This window comes from Nestor notabilis, unplaced genomic scaffold (genome assembly GCF_000696875.1).
Source record: "Nestor notabilis isolate BGI_N333 unplaced genomic scaffold, ASM69687v1 scaffold9266, whole genome shotgun sequence".
In the NCBI taxonomy this organism is placed as follows: Eukaryota; Metazoa; Chordata; class Aves; order Psittaciformes; family Psittacidae; genus Nestor; species Nestor notabilis.
This window is the reverse complement of record NW_009933274.1, coordinates 16,725-31,597: the sequence shown is the minus strand read 5'-3', so window position 1 is coordinate 31,597 and position 14,873 is coordinate 16,725. Positions and strand designations below refer to the sequence as shown.

The 14,873-nt window shown below is 42.9% G+C and overlaps 1 protein-coding gene across 1 annotated transcript in view; it reads right to left on the bottom strand.

Annotated features, from left to right (window-relative positions):
* Positions 1-14,873, bottom strand: part of GCN1L1 (GCN1 general control of amino-acid synthesis 1-like 1 (yeast)) — a gene marked incomplete at its 5' end in the record, with an annotated part of 40,325 nt that overhangs the window by 10,360 nt on the left and 15,092 nt on the right. The window contains 23 exon segments of the mRNA XM_010016792.1: positions 93-185; positions 625-786; positions 1,193-1,357; positions 1,698-1,738; positions 1,741-1,909; positions 2,069-2,186; positions 2,986-3,128; positions 3,466-3,662; positions 3,757-3,895; positions 4,043-4,111; positions 4,843-5,063; positions 5,395-5,574; positions 6,132-6,246; positions 6,544-6,665; positions 7,020-7,266; positions 7,457-7,651; positions 8,632-8,797; positions 9,739-9,809; positions 10,206-10,395; positions 10,578-10,705; positions 11,373-11,516; positions 11,991-12,071; positions 12,348-12,529. Coding sequence (XP_010015094.1) covers positions 93-185; positions 625-786; positions 1,193-1,357; positions 1,698-1,738; positions 1,741-1,909; positions 2,069-2,186; positions 2,986-3,128; positions 3,466-3,662; positions 3,757-3,895; positions 4,043-4,111; positions 4,843-5,063; positions 5,395-5,574; positions 6,132-6,246; positions 6,544-6,665; positions 7,020-7,266; positions 7,457-7,651; positions 8,632-8,797; positions 9,739-9,809; positions 10,206-10,395; positions 10,578-10,705; positions 11,373-11,516; positions 11,991-12,071; positions 12,348-12,529 — 3,338 coding nt within the window.

The window sequence follows — 14,873 nt, the reverse complement described above, 5'->3', positions numbered from 1 at the left end:
TCTTCCTTTTGGCAGATTAAGTCTAAAGAAAACTAGCAGCAAACAGAGGAAAAAGCACGGTTCTGAAGTTTAAAATTTGCTTCCAATTGTACCTTTGGCACCAAATAAGGCAGCACTACTCGGCTCTTGACAGCCATAACTTGTTTAAGACCATCCACAGCAAAGTCAGATGTCTCTTCATTATCCTAGGGGGAAAGAGAAAGAAACCTGAAAGATGATTTGTGACACACCAAGCTAAACCCTACTTCAAGTGACAGTTTACCATGTGATCATATAACCAACACACAAGCCCTTCCATCCAAAAATGCTCCCATTATCTAGCAAAAACACAAACCAAGCTCTTCTGTTACATCAGAAAGATTTCAGGCTTAGTGGCCAAGCAACTGAAGCAGGCAATGATGACAATTCCATAGCAGAGCCAGATATAGCAATTCTTAGGCTATGCTTTAGCTACAAGACCTTCCCCTACGAATGGCTAGGGCAACTGCAAGGAAGAGGCAGAACAGAGCTGCCATTCCTGGAAGGTCTGCCCCTATAATCCTGCTTCTCCTTTAAGGTAATTATTCAAAACCTGTCCCACAACATCATTAATAAAGTTGTTGACTGATGTTGAGCAATGCTTACCAGCTGCTTCAGCAAAAATGGCAGGATGTCTTCAAGAGCTTGATGTCCAATTGTTGAGTGCAACTGTTCAAATGTTTTAGCTGCAGCCTCTCGGACTTCTTCCAGAGGGTCACACAGTGCTTTTCTCACTGTAGGAACAAGGGACTCGGAGAAAAGCAGTACCTAAAGATGCAGAGATAAAGTTACAGAATGTCTAAAGCACAGACACGCATCTCAGTAAAGTAGCTAAGGCGGCAGAATTTGCACAACTGAAACTAAATTGCAGTTTGCTTGAAATACATGAAATATATCATAAGAAAAGCAGGATTAGTCAACACAAATAGGTGCAAGGCTATCTAGTGATGATTCCTATTATTGTATCTTATAAAAGTGTAATGTTCTAAATTTATTGATAGAAACAAATGCATACATTTGCCTGAACAGCAACTCATGTTAGCTGTATGTTAGCTGAATTCAGTCCATAAAACAAATCCAGTGCTGGCTGTGTAAATCTGTCTCAACTGCAATACCTGCATCAGAACATAAATACCTAGGAAAGTGGAGATTTCACCCTCCACATACAACTTACCGCATCCCTGCTGGTAGATTTCATTATCTCACTCAACCCAATGCAGACTCCTTGCCTCTCATCACTCTTGTCTGACCTCAGTCCATCTTCCAGAATAGGAATGATTTCAGGAAGGATCTTCTCTCCTAACTTTCGGACAAGGTCTCCTAATGTCCGTGCTGCAACCTGTACCCGAAAGCGTATTGATTTAACTATTTTCCTGTTTTACAAAACTCAAGAAGGTGAACTGTGAGCAACTCTTAACTTTTTACCATAAGCTATTGTCCAAAGTATAGACAGAGTAGTAGGAACGAAAACATTACTATTATAAACTAACCACAGTTTTACTGTCATCACAGCTGCCTTCAGCTAAGACAGAACTCAGACATACTCATGCTCAGAACAGTTCAATTCATGACAGCTTTGAAGTGATTTAGAAGAATTATCCTGTGTTCTCAGGAATCAGTTCATGGTCTCCTGCAGTAGCAGGGTTACTAGACTCAATTTCATCAACCCCATTCCTCACCGTTCGCTTATCTGCACAAGTGCTGGCCAAAAATTTTTTTTTCCAAAGAGGGTTGGCAAAATCTCCCGCAGTGTGCGAGGAGTGTTGGAGACTACAATCTTCCAGACGTGTAAGGAGGCCTGACGCACCACCAGCTGCGTGTCAGAGCGGCCCATGTACAGCCCTGCCAGCACCCTGTTCCTCCTCTCCACACCAAGGGCATTAATAATAGCCTGGAAAGAAACAGCACAACATTCTGTTATCCACTCCTGAAACTTCTAAGAAGAACAAAATACATGATTAATCAATACCTTTGGCCAGCAGGCTTTCCATGCTGATTAAAAGAGAAAAATAATTTTCATAAAAGGCACAGCAGACAAGAACAGCTTTACCTTGTTTGATTGGGCTGTTCCAAAGTTGTCATCCTCTGAGGCAGTTTCTGTGGTCATTTTTCCAGTGACTCCTGAGATGTGGAATAAAAGATCTCCAAGGAGCTGAACTGAGCTAAACCTGGCAAGAGGAGCAAGTCAAGTGTTGCAAAGTGTTACAAAGAGGGAACAAGTCAAGTGTTACAAACAGGGTATTTAGATGGTACCTGTCTAAATGTGAGAGAAAATCAAATACAGACATGAGCAAAATGCAAGGCAAGGAGCTGGGTCAGCACTGAAATGCTGCGTAGGCTGATACACGAGATCAGTCTGCCTACATGACTGAGAAGCAGCACACTAAAGAGAAGGAAAGAAAAGGCTGAGATAATTCCTGTATTTTGACACTTGCTTTGATACATTGCTTTGGCAATCAAAAATATTCCTTTTTAGAGTCCAGGCTATTCAATGTCCAGAGAAAACATTGCCACTATCTGTCTCCACCCAAAAGATACTCACTTGGGATAAGTGCACTCAGCTGACAAAAGCCTTTTAGTTACAACTAATTTTTGAGCAACTGTCATTAGTTGTGAGCACTCTACTGCACATTCCCGTACGCAGGAGAACAATAACTTACTCAGCATTCTGAGAAATTAAAAACAATGTACGAGGGCTAAATACTGCCACATCAACTGCCTTGGAAGTGTCTTTCAGAATCACTACCAGAATTAATCATCAGGTAGGTACAGAAAACCTGATCCACGCTGGCAGGGCCTTGCAGACTCAGTGCTCTCAGGCATCGTATTCAAATCAACAAGAAAAAAGACACACACGCTTTTGCTTCCCAGGACGTCTCTGCGTTTCCCTGAGGAGCAACACAGAGTCTAAATCACACCAGTTTTTCAAGAAGAGAAATGCCTGTGGATAAGATGGTTATCCCTTACCTTATCCTCCACAAGTCATCAAACAGGCCATCCTCGAGCTGAGGCAGGAGAAGTGCAATGGCCGTCTCAGCATACATACTTATGATTCTCTGGCCAGCGCGCAGGGCAGTGTCCCGCACAAACTCATTCTCATCCGCCAGTGCCTGAGCAGAGAGAGAAGTGTCTGTGACAGCTGCGGGTTTCAGCACAATACATAAAACCAAGAGGAGGAAAACAAATGATGTTTCCTATCTCAGCCATGAAAAGTAAATAAACTACAGAGCTGTGAATGCACACAGGTGATTTCAAGAAATTAACAGTGACTGCAAAAGACAGCAAGCAAGTAACTTGGAAGAAGAAAATAATAATAATGATTATATTATTATTATCATCATTTTCTTATATCCCAGCTCTGCAATTACTGGAAATGATACTTAAAATACTCTGAAGGGTTCCTTCTATCCTCTAATAAATAAAACTCTACAGGCCCCTGCTACATACCTTAAGGATACAAGGAATGATGGGACCAACATAGGGAGTGAACTTGTCTCCAAAGGTAATTGGCAGGTAGTTGAACATCATGATATAACCATCTCGTACATGTGGAGCAATATCCACTTTACTGGCAGTAGCTACAATCTCTGGCATAAGTTTCTCCAGCTTTTCAACCCCCAGACCAGCCATAACTTCAGCCAGACCTGAGGAAAACCAGCAGGGAACAGAGCTGATATACGCAAGAAACAAGCAGCTAATGAAAGTCTGAGCTCAGTATTCAGACACCGCTGTTCCCACCTTGAGCAGCACCAGATCGATCCACTGAGCTCTGCTCATACGTCAGTGTCTCCATCAGCCATGGCAACAAATCTTCAAAGCATGATTCTCCCATACCCTTCACCATGGCTCCCAGGGCCTTTGCAGACACTGTACGCACCTAATAGAAGACAGAAACAGAGATGTGCAAAATGTCCAGTCAAAGTTACTGAGACAAATGTGTCAGACCGATTACAGACCTTCAGAAGATCAGGATAAAGTCTACCTAACCCACTGAAAGAAAATGGTATTGGTACAAAAGACTTACTTCAGGTACAGGATCCAACAGAGATGCCTTCAGTCCAGGAGTCACACTGGGGAGGTAAGGAGCCAGATCCTGAAACAAAGACCCCAAAGAGTAAGAACCACATTCTAAACAAGAAAGAAACGTAAGTCACCTTGATGTAAAAGGCATTCAGCCCCTTATTATTAGCAATCGTCCTTAACATCCTGAGAGTTTCATCAGTTGCTTTCACAATCAGCACACTGAATTGTTCTGCAAGTCCAAAAAACAATACTAGCTCCATGTAGATCACTCAAAACTTTTTTGATGCTCACTCAAGCTCAATCAAAACCCAGCACTTTGTATCTAAGGAAAATCCAACACTCTTACCATTTACACAAGGTTTAAAGGTAGAGATTATCAGCACCAAAATTAAACACAGCTCCTTAGCCTCCAGTGAGGTTCTACAAATACTTTTCAAACAAACCTTGGATCCATTTGTAAGCAGCTGATCTGTGTTTCACTGGTACTGGTTTTGCTTGTTTGTTTGTTAAGGCATTTCTTATAGGGTAAAAATTACAAGACCTTTTTGCAGGGATAAATCTGGTAATAACTAGGTGACCAAAGTACAAAGCCAACAGCTTTAAGCACCTGAGAATTATCACCATTTTTATAGCCATTATCTGTTCATCTACATATATTTAATTAAAGAAGCTGCATGGATTCTAATATTGTCTATTTTAACAGCAAAATCCCCAGAACAAACAAATTCTCTCTAGTGCTTGCTCTGTTATCTCCTACACAGAAAATACAGCACGAATTGGAGAGCGCTCTTAGCACGGCACCTTCTGATCAGTCAGGGAGTACATGTTCCCGATGATCTGCGCAGCCATCTTCCTGGTGTCTGTGGAACGATCCTGGAAAGCTCTCTGGACAATTGGCATGATCAGTGCCAACGATGGAGCATCAATGAAATGGACAAACTTGGTATCCAGTAAAGTCTGCAGACACTTCTGGGTCTTCCTGGAGGGGTCAGTGAGAGCATCCAACAGAACTGGAGTGATTGCTAGACATTTTTAAACAGGAGAGGAAAAGACTTTATTTGTACATAGAACAAAAACTCATGTCAGGGTGAGCTGGTGTTCTCTCTTTGGGTGTTTTAGATCCTCCTAAAGCAACCAGCAGCCTACGGACAGGAGAAACCCTGTTAACATTAACTGAGAGAATGGACTTTAAAAGCCTTGAAGCTGACAGCTGCTAAGTTTCCATGTTATGCTTTTCTAGGAGTAGTTTAATTTCTGTATAAGTTTACATTTAATCCTAAACATGGTGAACACAAACCTTGCTGTTATAAACCACAGTCATGTCAGGATATTAGAGATGCAGACAGTTCTTACCCAGGATCTCTGGATTCCTGATGACAGACCCAATCTGCCTGAGAGCCTGCTGGCCTGCATTCTGCACCTTCACATGGGAATCTGTGAGCACTTCAGTCAGTTTTGGCACAATGTTGGGTAAGCAGGAAGAGAGCTGTTTGGGAGCACAGTAGGCCATAGCCCCCAGCAGTTCCACTGACCCTGTGCAGGAAGTATGCAAAAGGAAAGAAAAAGAAATAACAAAAGAAAAGACAAAACAATACACAGCATTACGAAGAGATATGAGATGATCACATTTACCTCAAACTCAAATGTACTAGTCAGAGAACAACTAGTGGCTGAAATGCATTAAGCCACTCTGTGCCACTTAAAGACACTAAGAAGTTCGGTTGGGGTTTTTTTTAACTATAGAAAAGAAAGGGGTAGGGGGGAACTTCCAGCTTCTGGAGTACATGTAGAGACATATACCAGGGAAAAGAAGGGATGGTGGGGAAGAGAACAGGACATGGACACAACTTCCAGCTGCTGGAGTAAAGGGATAGGGGGCAAAAAGTGTCCCTTGAATCTGCCAGGGGGGAACATGTTACTCAAATGTGTCAGGGAACTCATTTGTATCTCAAAAGCTGAAAATTCCACAGTCCCTATAAGACAATAAACTATCACAGCCATCCGCAGGAATGAAGGAATAAACAAGGGGCGTGACAGTGAAGGGAATTGTGGGTTACTCTCAATCATGTCAGTCAGATATTGGTCCATACCAGCTTTAGTTCTCCAGGATTCCTCTTCCAGTGCTGCAAGAAGTGATGGCAAAACCAGCTTCACCCCATGAGTACTCAAGTTGCTCATCACAGCTTTGGCACAGTCATCTGCAGCCTCCAGGGAGAAGAGAATATTCACAAGCTGTGTCACAACACATGTTCTTTCTTTCCGCAGAGACTCAATGGGAACAAAGCCTTCATGTACAATAATGTCTCCACACAATGATGTGGCTAGCCAAGTTGTTCCCAATTAACACCCAATGAAATAGGATGCTTTCAGTTATTAAGACGCAGCTGTTATTAGTGGTATCTCACGGGATCTCAATTTGCCTTGTTATAAACAGCATTCATATCTATTCCATTTCAGTTTTCTCTTAACACTGCATGTCCTCAAAAGTTTAAGGCATCTTACCTCTCGCACGTACTGGTTCCCATCTCCAAAACAAAGCAGCAAGTGAGGCAGCACATGAACCACATAGGGTTCAAAGAGCTTTCCAAGCATGCTGCAGAGCATCTCGAAGGCAAACAGAGCCCCTAAAAACCCCAAAAAGAACCATCAGAGGAAAATACAACTTCGTTTAACTTGTACTGTCCCACAGAAAGCAGGAGCCTGCCCAGCAACACCTGCCTTTGAAAACAGGAGGGAGAGCCACATGCATATTGTCTAGGACCAGAAACCCTTCTTCCACCACCATGCAAACAGAGCAGTTTTAGGACACTATAACAACATCAGTAGCTTCATGACAGACACTTCCTATTTCCTTCTCTGCAAACATTAGTAAAATAAATGCAGATGACAGAGGTTCAGGTGTCATTTGATCTGACCACAACAGTAGCAGGTACAAAAGAAATATTAAATATTTGGAGGGAAAAGCTTTTTTCCCTTACCCTCCCGCCGACGGAAGTTCTTCTTGTCCTGGATAGCATCAGTCAGCGTGGTCATCATCTCCTGCTGCTTGAGAGAGAGGATGCCAAGGCCTTTCACCAGGCCTGCCAGCCCATAAGCTGCACCTTTGCGCTCAGCATACTTATCAGACTCTAAAAGCAGCTGCATCAGCTTCTGTATCATTCCTCCTGCATCCTCCTTAATTGCAGGCACCAGAGGTGGTAAACAGCTTGCCACTGATTCTTGAACCTGTAAAGCAATCCACCAGCTATCAGATCACAAAACATGCATCACCAACATAACTTCCTCCTAGCCTCTATCCACCGTGACAGCTTTCTGTCACCAAAGCCAACTTTCATCTCTCTGACATCCCTGGAAGTATCATGGAGTTAACCTGCCTCTGCATGGAACCTGGGAGCTCCTCCAAGGCAGCGCCTACCTGCTGAGATGGTGTGGACAATGCTGCTATCAGTTTGCCAACAATTGGTTTCACTTTAGGGTCACTCTTGTCCAGATGTTTTGCCAGTGAACCCATCAGAATGACCACGCTTTGCCTGACAGCATCATAACTGGCATCATTAGGAGCATTTTTCAGGAATTCTTCAAACACTGGCAAGAGAGAGTTAACATTGTCCTGAAAAACAAAACCACAGAATGCGCCACTAGAGTCCACTCGGGATGAGTTTTGCCGTGCTCGGTGGACTTGTTTGTTCTTCTCTAACCCAAAAAAACAGATAATCACACTGTATTTACAGTTCATTTAATGTGTCACATCACATAAAACCTCATGCCATCCTGACAGGCAACAAGTATTTCCTGCTAGGGAGAAGTTAGCTCTTAAAAATTAGATCCCTCAATACTGCCAATGTGATATCTACCAGAAGCAAGGCAAGCACCTAGGCCAGACTGCTAGCCTAAACACCAGCACCTCTCCTCTGCTTGCTCCAGTTGCAAAGAAAGAACAGAAACATAAACCAAACTTCACACTGCTATCCTAAGAAACAGAAGGAAGGAATAATATTAAAATACTCCAAATGTCTTGGGCTTATCAGGAATGCAGAGGGCTGTCCAGAATTGGTGACCGGCATATGAGGAAAACTGAAGCTTAGCAATTTACACCTTGCACACCTTCCCTACCTAGCACTGCTGGAGAAGGGCTAGCAGTGAGAATAAGGATGGTCCTCAATTCTCTGAGTGACTCCAGTTGTGTTTCAGTTTAATTAAGCCAACCACTGGCAAACTTTCACATTTTGCATTGCATGAGACCTTAAAAGGAATTCTCACCTTCCCAGGATTACAAGATCTGTGGTCTGATTTTACTTTTATTACTCTGGTTTTATACCATTTTAACTCCAGATGATTCAGGGCTATTTCTTTTTTATAGCAATAACACAGAAGAACTACACTTAGTTAACACTAGTCACTAACAGAACAACTCTGAACATACAATTCCTACTACATGAAAGTTTTCAGGTGTTAAAAGTAACAGCAACCTCTAAGGAATGAAGAAGACAAAATACATAGTTTAAAAAATGAATCTCTGGACCCCAACACAGCATCTGCTTTTTCATTCCAGCTTTTTCCACTGCTAGAGAGAGAAACATTCAGACTTACTTTGCCGTGAGTGTTGAGCGTTGAAAGAGCTGCATCCAGCATGCACTTCCTGACGTCAGGACTGCGATCATTCAGAGCATCCGGTACAAAAAACTGGAAGAGGGGCTTCACCTGAGAACTGTCCAGATGCTGTGAGAGCTTGTTGAGGGCCAGAGCTATGCCACACCTGCAAAGATGGTGAGCTTGTAGGTTTACTGACTTCTCACAGAATCTGCCTGAGGTCACGGCCGCATTTGCTATCACTACTACATTGCAGAAATGGAGAGAGAACCATGACAAAACCTTTCCAAGGGGGGGTTGGATGTGGTTTGGAGCAACCTGATCTAGTGGAAGGTGTCCCTGCCTGTGGCAGGGAGTTGGAACTAGATGAACTTCAAGGTCCCTTCCAAACTATTCTATGATTCTGTGAAACTGAAGAGCTTCAGTGTCCAACCTACATTCATTTCATTACATAACCCCATGCTGCAGGTTCCTAAAAGGACAAACAATCCTTCAGCCATGTAATGACTTCTATCCTGAATAAGCATTACAGACACTTGGGCCAACAAAGACCCAAGGATCACTTCAAGTGATCAAGATCACTTCACCTACTCCTGAAATACAATAGCTTTACAATAAGGTACATCAGCACTTAAGAGCAGATTAGCTTAAGACAGGTAGTGAACAAGATTATCTCCAATTAAGCCTGTATAGGGCATACAAGTAGACAGAAAAGTAATTATCCCAATTGAAATTTGTCCAGTTCATTAAGATTTGCACTGCTGCTCTTGAAACAATCAATTGCCCACACGGAGGTGAGAATACAGTAAGATAAGACAAAAATCAGGCAGTCTAAGAGAGAAAGGCTGTTCTTATCAGTATACAGGGAATACGGCACCCAATACTTCAGTGGAACTGAGAGCATTTCACTTTGGCCTGCCCAGCCTGCTTCAGGGTCACAAATATTCTCTACCCAAAGGACACATGAAACCAGGTCAACACAACTGCACATACTTTGCTCTTTTAACATTCCCTTTTGTCTCCACTGCCTGAACTTCTAAATAAAAACCTAGAACACCTCATCTGGATGCCCAGGAAGTGATGAGATCCATCTGAAGATGACTGTACCTTGCTTCCCACTGGTCAGGCGGTGATTCAGATATCACTCGTCCCAAAGCATCCAAAACTGGAGGTGGCCTCTGGAAAGAGAAAAGATGTCATCAGAATGCCTTTTCCAAGGATATGGATGCAGAGAATACTGTCACCATACCTGCAATACCCTTTTGTAACACTGCACAGATGTATGACACCCCTAGCACAAGAGCATAGTAAAAAACTTAGCAGTTTAGGCCCAAAATGACTTGGACTGACCCTGCTCTGGCACACTCTTCCTGTGTCACCTAAGGCACATCTTCCACCTGTACAATGCTGCCATTGCTGGCTGACAGCTTGAGGCTCAAGACAATAAAATCTGTGATAAGCTCTAACACAGCAACAGCAGGCTTCATGCACATCCTCAAGACAGACAAAAGGAAAAGTGACTAATAAAAAGCACAAGCTTCTGCCTGTCAATCCCTTAGGACAAGAGTACTTACATAGAGCTTCTCCTGGTAAATCTCTGTAAGTTTATTCATGACCTCTGCTGCTTGGTTTCGATACTGAGCTACAGCTCTGGAAAGAGCTTCAGCACCTGCTTGTCGCACTGCTTCTTCATGGTAGATGACATCTTTGATCAGCAGAGAACAGAGGTCAGGCTGCAGCTCCAGACCCATTGACTCCCACAACCTGCAGCACACACAAAGAGGGGACAGATTACCCTTCAGCAAGAAAAGCCACAGCTACATGTAGGTATTGAGGTGACCTAAAGCTGCCCTCCACCTACGGGAGGCAAAATCCCAGCCACTGCTCCATAAGGGGAGCAGAAGAGAGGTCCCATCACAATCCAACCAGCCAGGAAGAACTCTTACCTCTCTGCCAACTTCTGAATCTCATCTTCCACGTCAAACTTCACTACCCAAAGGCGACGTAACAGATTCAGCCCATTCTTTTCATCACTATCTGGGGTTGGTAGAACCATTTGTAGCTCCATCAGTCCCTGAGTTAGTTCACAGGAGAATCAGTGTAAGGATCTGATTTTAGAAACAGATGCTTTAAAACACCTACAACTTTCGCCAAGTCAAGCTCTCAGTGGTTGAAGGTGTCAAAATTCACATTTTCTTGTGCAGTACACTGCCTGTGCTGATCAAGGACTTCCAGGTGAGATGGTGAAACTCAAGAATAGTGCTCCATAGGCAGTTGCAGAGAGGCAAGTAGGCACTAGGTTGTGCTCTGTTGACTACAGTCTTTTCTACTTCTAAGTACAGAGAAGCCAGCTCAGGTAAGCTAAGCTGAAATTTGTTTAATGACAAAGAAAACCAGGCACCCTTGGGTTTTTTCTTTATGTTCTTAAGAAGTGACTAAGCCTGAAGCTTTCCAAAAACACTGGGCCCAATACAGACATAAGATTCTTTTGACAACTTCTCTCTTTAAGACTAAGCTCTATGCAACTCTAAATAGAAGATGTTAAGTTGTTACAATTACACCTATTTTAACAAAAGAAAGGTGTGGGTAGACCCAAGATAAATCTAGCACAAAGAGCATTACTTAGAGCATTATTATTGAGTAGCTACTGCCTCCTCCTGCAGACACACTGCCAGAACTGAAGCCTCTCTTCATCAGTGTTAGAGAACATTCACCTGTGACCCTGAATGATTCCCACCTACCCTGAGAGCTGCATCTCGAACATTCATACATGGAGACTGCAGGGCCTGAAGTAGCACATCGATCTCCTCCTGTTCTGCATAGGCACAGCCATCCTCCCCACTGCTGCTTGCGCACAGGGTGGTCAGTGCATTGGAAGCCAAAACCTAAAATGCCATGAGAAATTATTAGAGATTCCACCACCGACTTCTGTCAAAGCAAGCATGGGGGAGGTTGAGTGCTATCACAAGAGAAGAAATTCTCAAAGAACAGTGACAAAAACCAAGAACTGATGAGTTCAGTCCAGCTGTTTGCCTTTCTGCTATTATTGACCTTTCTGCCATCTCATCCCTTAGAACACTCAGAGAAGTGACTCCTGAACTTCTCTGACACAGCAAGACCATAGAGAAGGTATAAAATGTCACCTGTGGAAGACTGATGAGTATGTTTGGTGCAATAAAACCCCCAGGAAAAAAAGATGTAGACATTTTATTCCAAGAATAGCATAAACACAGGAGAAAACTGGTAGTGTATCAACCACCAGCCTCAGAGACTTAAGCCAGGTGGGTGTATTTCCCTCATTTAGATGCTGATGAAACTTAGACAGAATCCTAGCCATTGTTATGAGGCAAAGGACTCACCTGTAACCGTGGAGAACCTGTTCCTATCACCCGCGTCAGCAGAACCAGCATGTCCCTCCGGGGCAGCAGCTCTGGGCCATTCTGGAAGGTTGAGGGGAGAAAAAGCAGAGGAAGGAGAAAAAGCCTTATGTCTTGTGACTCCAAAGTACCATGCCTGTGTATGACACTCATTATAAACACCACAATTAAAACCTAAGGCAGGGCAGGTAACTAAAACCTGTGACAGAAAACAACCTTACATCGTTAACTCTAACCTGTAGAATTACTTTGTCCAGTTTACACATCATCTGCTTTACCCTATGCCTCATCTGAACAACTGTTGAAGGAGGCCATCCCATCCCCACAGCTCTCACTCACCTCATCCACCAGCAAAGCCTGGCCATTTGCTGTTGATCGCAGCTGAGCATGGACCGTGAGGATCTGCAGAATACTGACCAGGAACTCCTCCTGGTCTTCACTGCCATGGGGTGTCTCAGTTATAACTGTCTTTAGGAGAGGAAAGACTAAGGAAAATGCTGGAGCTGACAATGGGGCAGCGCCTGGGAAAAGGAAATACAATCCTGTGAGCATAGCTGATCTCACATCTTGGTTTCTAACACTGACTGCTGTAACATGTACACTCCGGTAGCTCACAATGCATACGTCCAGCTTCAGCCTTACGTACAAACATGGCAGGTTCACTTCTATGCCCCTAGAGACACCCAGTCTAAAGGACACTTTCCATACACACGTGTATGTGGACTTAACCTGTTCAAAGCAGTGCACACAACCTGCTAAGCCTCTACCACTTTGGCATTTCACTTAGCAGTAACAGTACAGCTCCAACAGTGCTACCTGGCATTTCAGTGTCAGATTAACAACTGAACCTGATGATGTTGAGGGTCTTTTCCAACCTAAATGATTCTACCCAATATTGTTGCTTGCAACACCAATGAACTGGCTTTAACTATATTGTTGCTTGCAACACCAATGAACTGGCTTCAACTAAGTCACATTAGGATTCTAAATTAATTCCAATGCTTCAACAGTGTGAAAATACACACTGTAAATGAAATGGAAGCAACCCACTGGACTGTAGAGAGACAGGCAAAACTGAGAGTTTGTCTATCCTGGAAATACTTGAGGATCCACACAGGGATCTGACACAATTTAACCAATTCACTTTTAAAGTTCATTTGTCCCAAAGTAGGTGCCTGTTTGCCAGCTACGTTCCCTTTGAACACTTTCTACCAACCTAGCTGACCTGCCGTTCCAGTCTTCAACGGCATTCTTGAGAATGAGGTTCCTCTAACTCTGGTGCAAGTCTCAACTCCCTTCCCTCCTCCCTTGAGAAAAATTAAAGCTTTTGGATTCCTATTGGTAAAGATTTTGCTCCTTCCAATCCTCTCCAGTTAGTCCAGCTACAATTCAAGTGTTAGACATCTAGGGAAAGCACCTACTTTCTGTACTGTCAGAGAATGCCAGCTATAATGTTTCTAAGATGCAAATGAAGAGCACTGCAGATCCAATACTGCAGTATTAGTCAGCTTATGTAGGGCACGGACACTGCAAAAGTAGTTCAAGGGAGAAATATTAAATACCAAAAGCACTGCAAGCTCCTAACTGTTCAACATGAATAGCTTAGGTCAAACCCCTCCACTTCTGATGTGGGATTTTTCCATTTGCTCAGGATCTGTTTGCTCTTTTGCTTTTTTTTCCCCCGTTTTTTTAATTATTGGCCAGCTATTTTTAGGCTCCAGCAACCGCTCCTCTATATGCAGGAGGAAGAAAGCTTGATCTAAGAAGATAAAATGTTCTATTAACACAGTAGCCAGTACTGACCAATACAAAAGAGATTATAAAATGTGTCTCGGCGCTCCAGCAACATATGATTTATCATCCACATTAGAAAGAGTTATGGTCTTTCTTAGGTCTCATGGTAACTTAAGAAACTAACCTCTACTAAATCATATTGCAAGACTACGCTCCAAAAAACTTTGAAAATGAGGAAAAATCATTTGGGAGTTTAACATAACTTGTCCAACAAAGTGCTTTGGAACCTATTTCCTTTCTCTTGCAGAACTGAAAAAAATAAATCAGATATTCATTTAAGCACTGTAGGAAATGTTGAAGGATTGAGAAGCCTGCCACTGCTTTCTGGAAATAAGCCTGAAAATGGATTCCAATGTTAATGAACTTGCACTTACTATGGAAATAAATTGCATAGTGGAGAATTATCACTGAGATGTTCAGCACTGAAGTGGTGCTCAACATGGTCAATTACCACTACTCAGCTGTGAAGATTACATGTGCCAGTGACACAACTGCAGAGCTGATTAGCAACAGAACAGTAAGAGGAAAACTGAACTGCTGGGGTAAGGGACCAAACAGAATACTACCTTTCTCTTAAAAAATATAAACCATCCATCACGGCAGCTTGTGGCAGAGCTACATGATGAAAAACTCCAAAGCCTGAATGAACCACCTCTATCACTACAGTACACCAGACGCTTTAAGACATCTTAGCCTCCAGAGGCAGCACACCTACCCTCCCACTTCTGTACCATTATCTTCAGTGTAGCAGTACAAGTACTTGCACACCCCATCACGAAGTAAATTCTGGAAAGGATCTAGATTAAACCTAACCCAGTAAAAAAAACCCAACCAAACAAAAAAAAGTTCATTTTCACTCAAACTGTATTTTTGCACTGCAAAAATGTTGGTGCCTGCCTTCATGTCAGAGTGAGAAAGAACTGCTTCTTCTACAAACATGCCACAATAAAATATTCATGAACTGCAGCACCACACAGCAAACAAGCAGAGGCCACAGGCACTTCACTGCTGAGATCACAGATAACAAGCAATTCTTTTGTCTTTCCACTTAAGTCTCACTGAATCACTTAT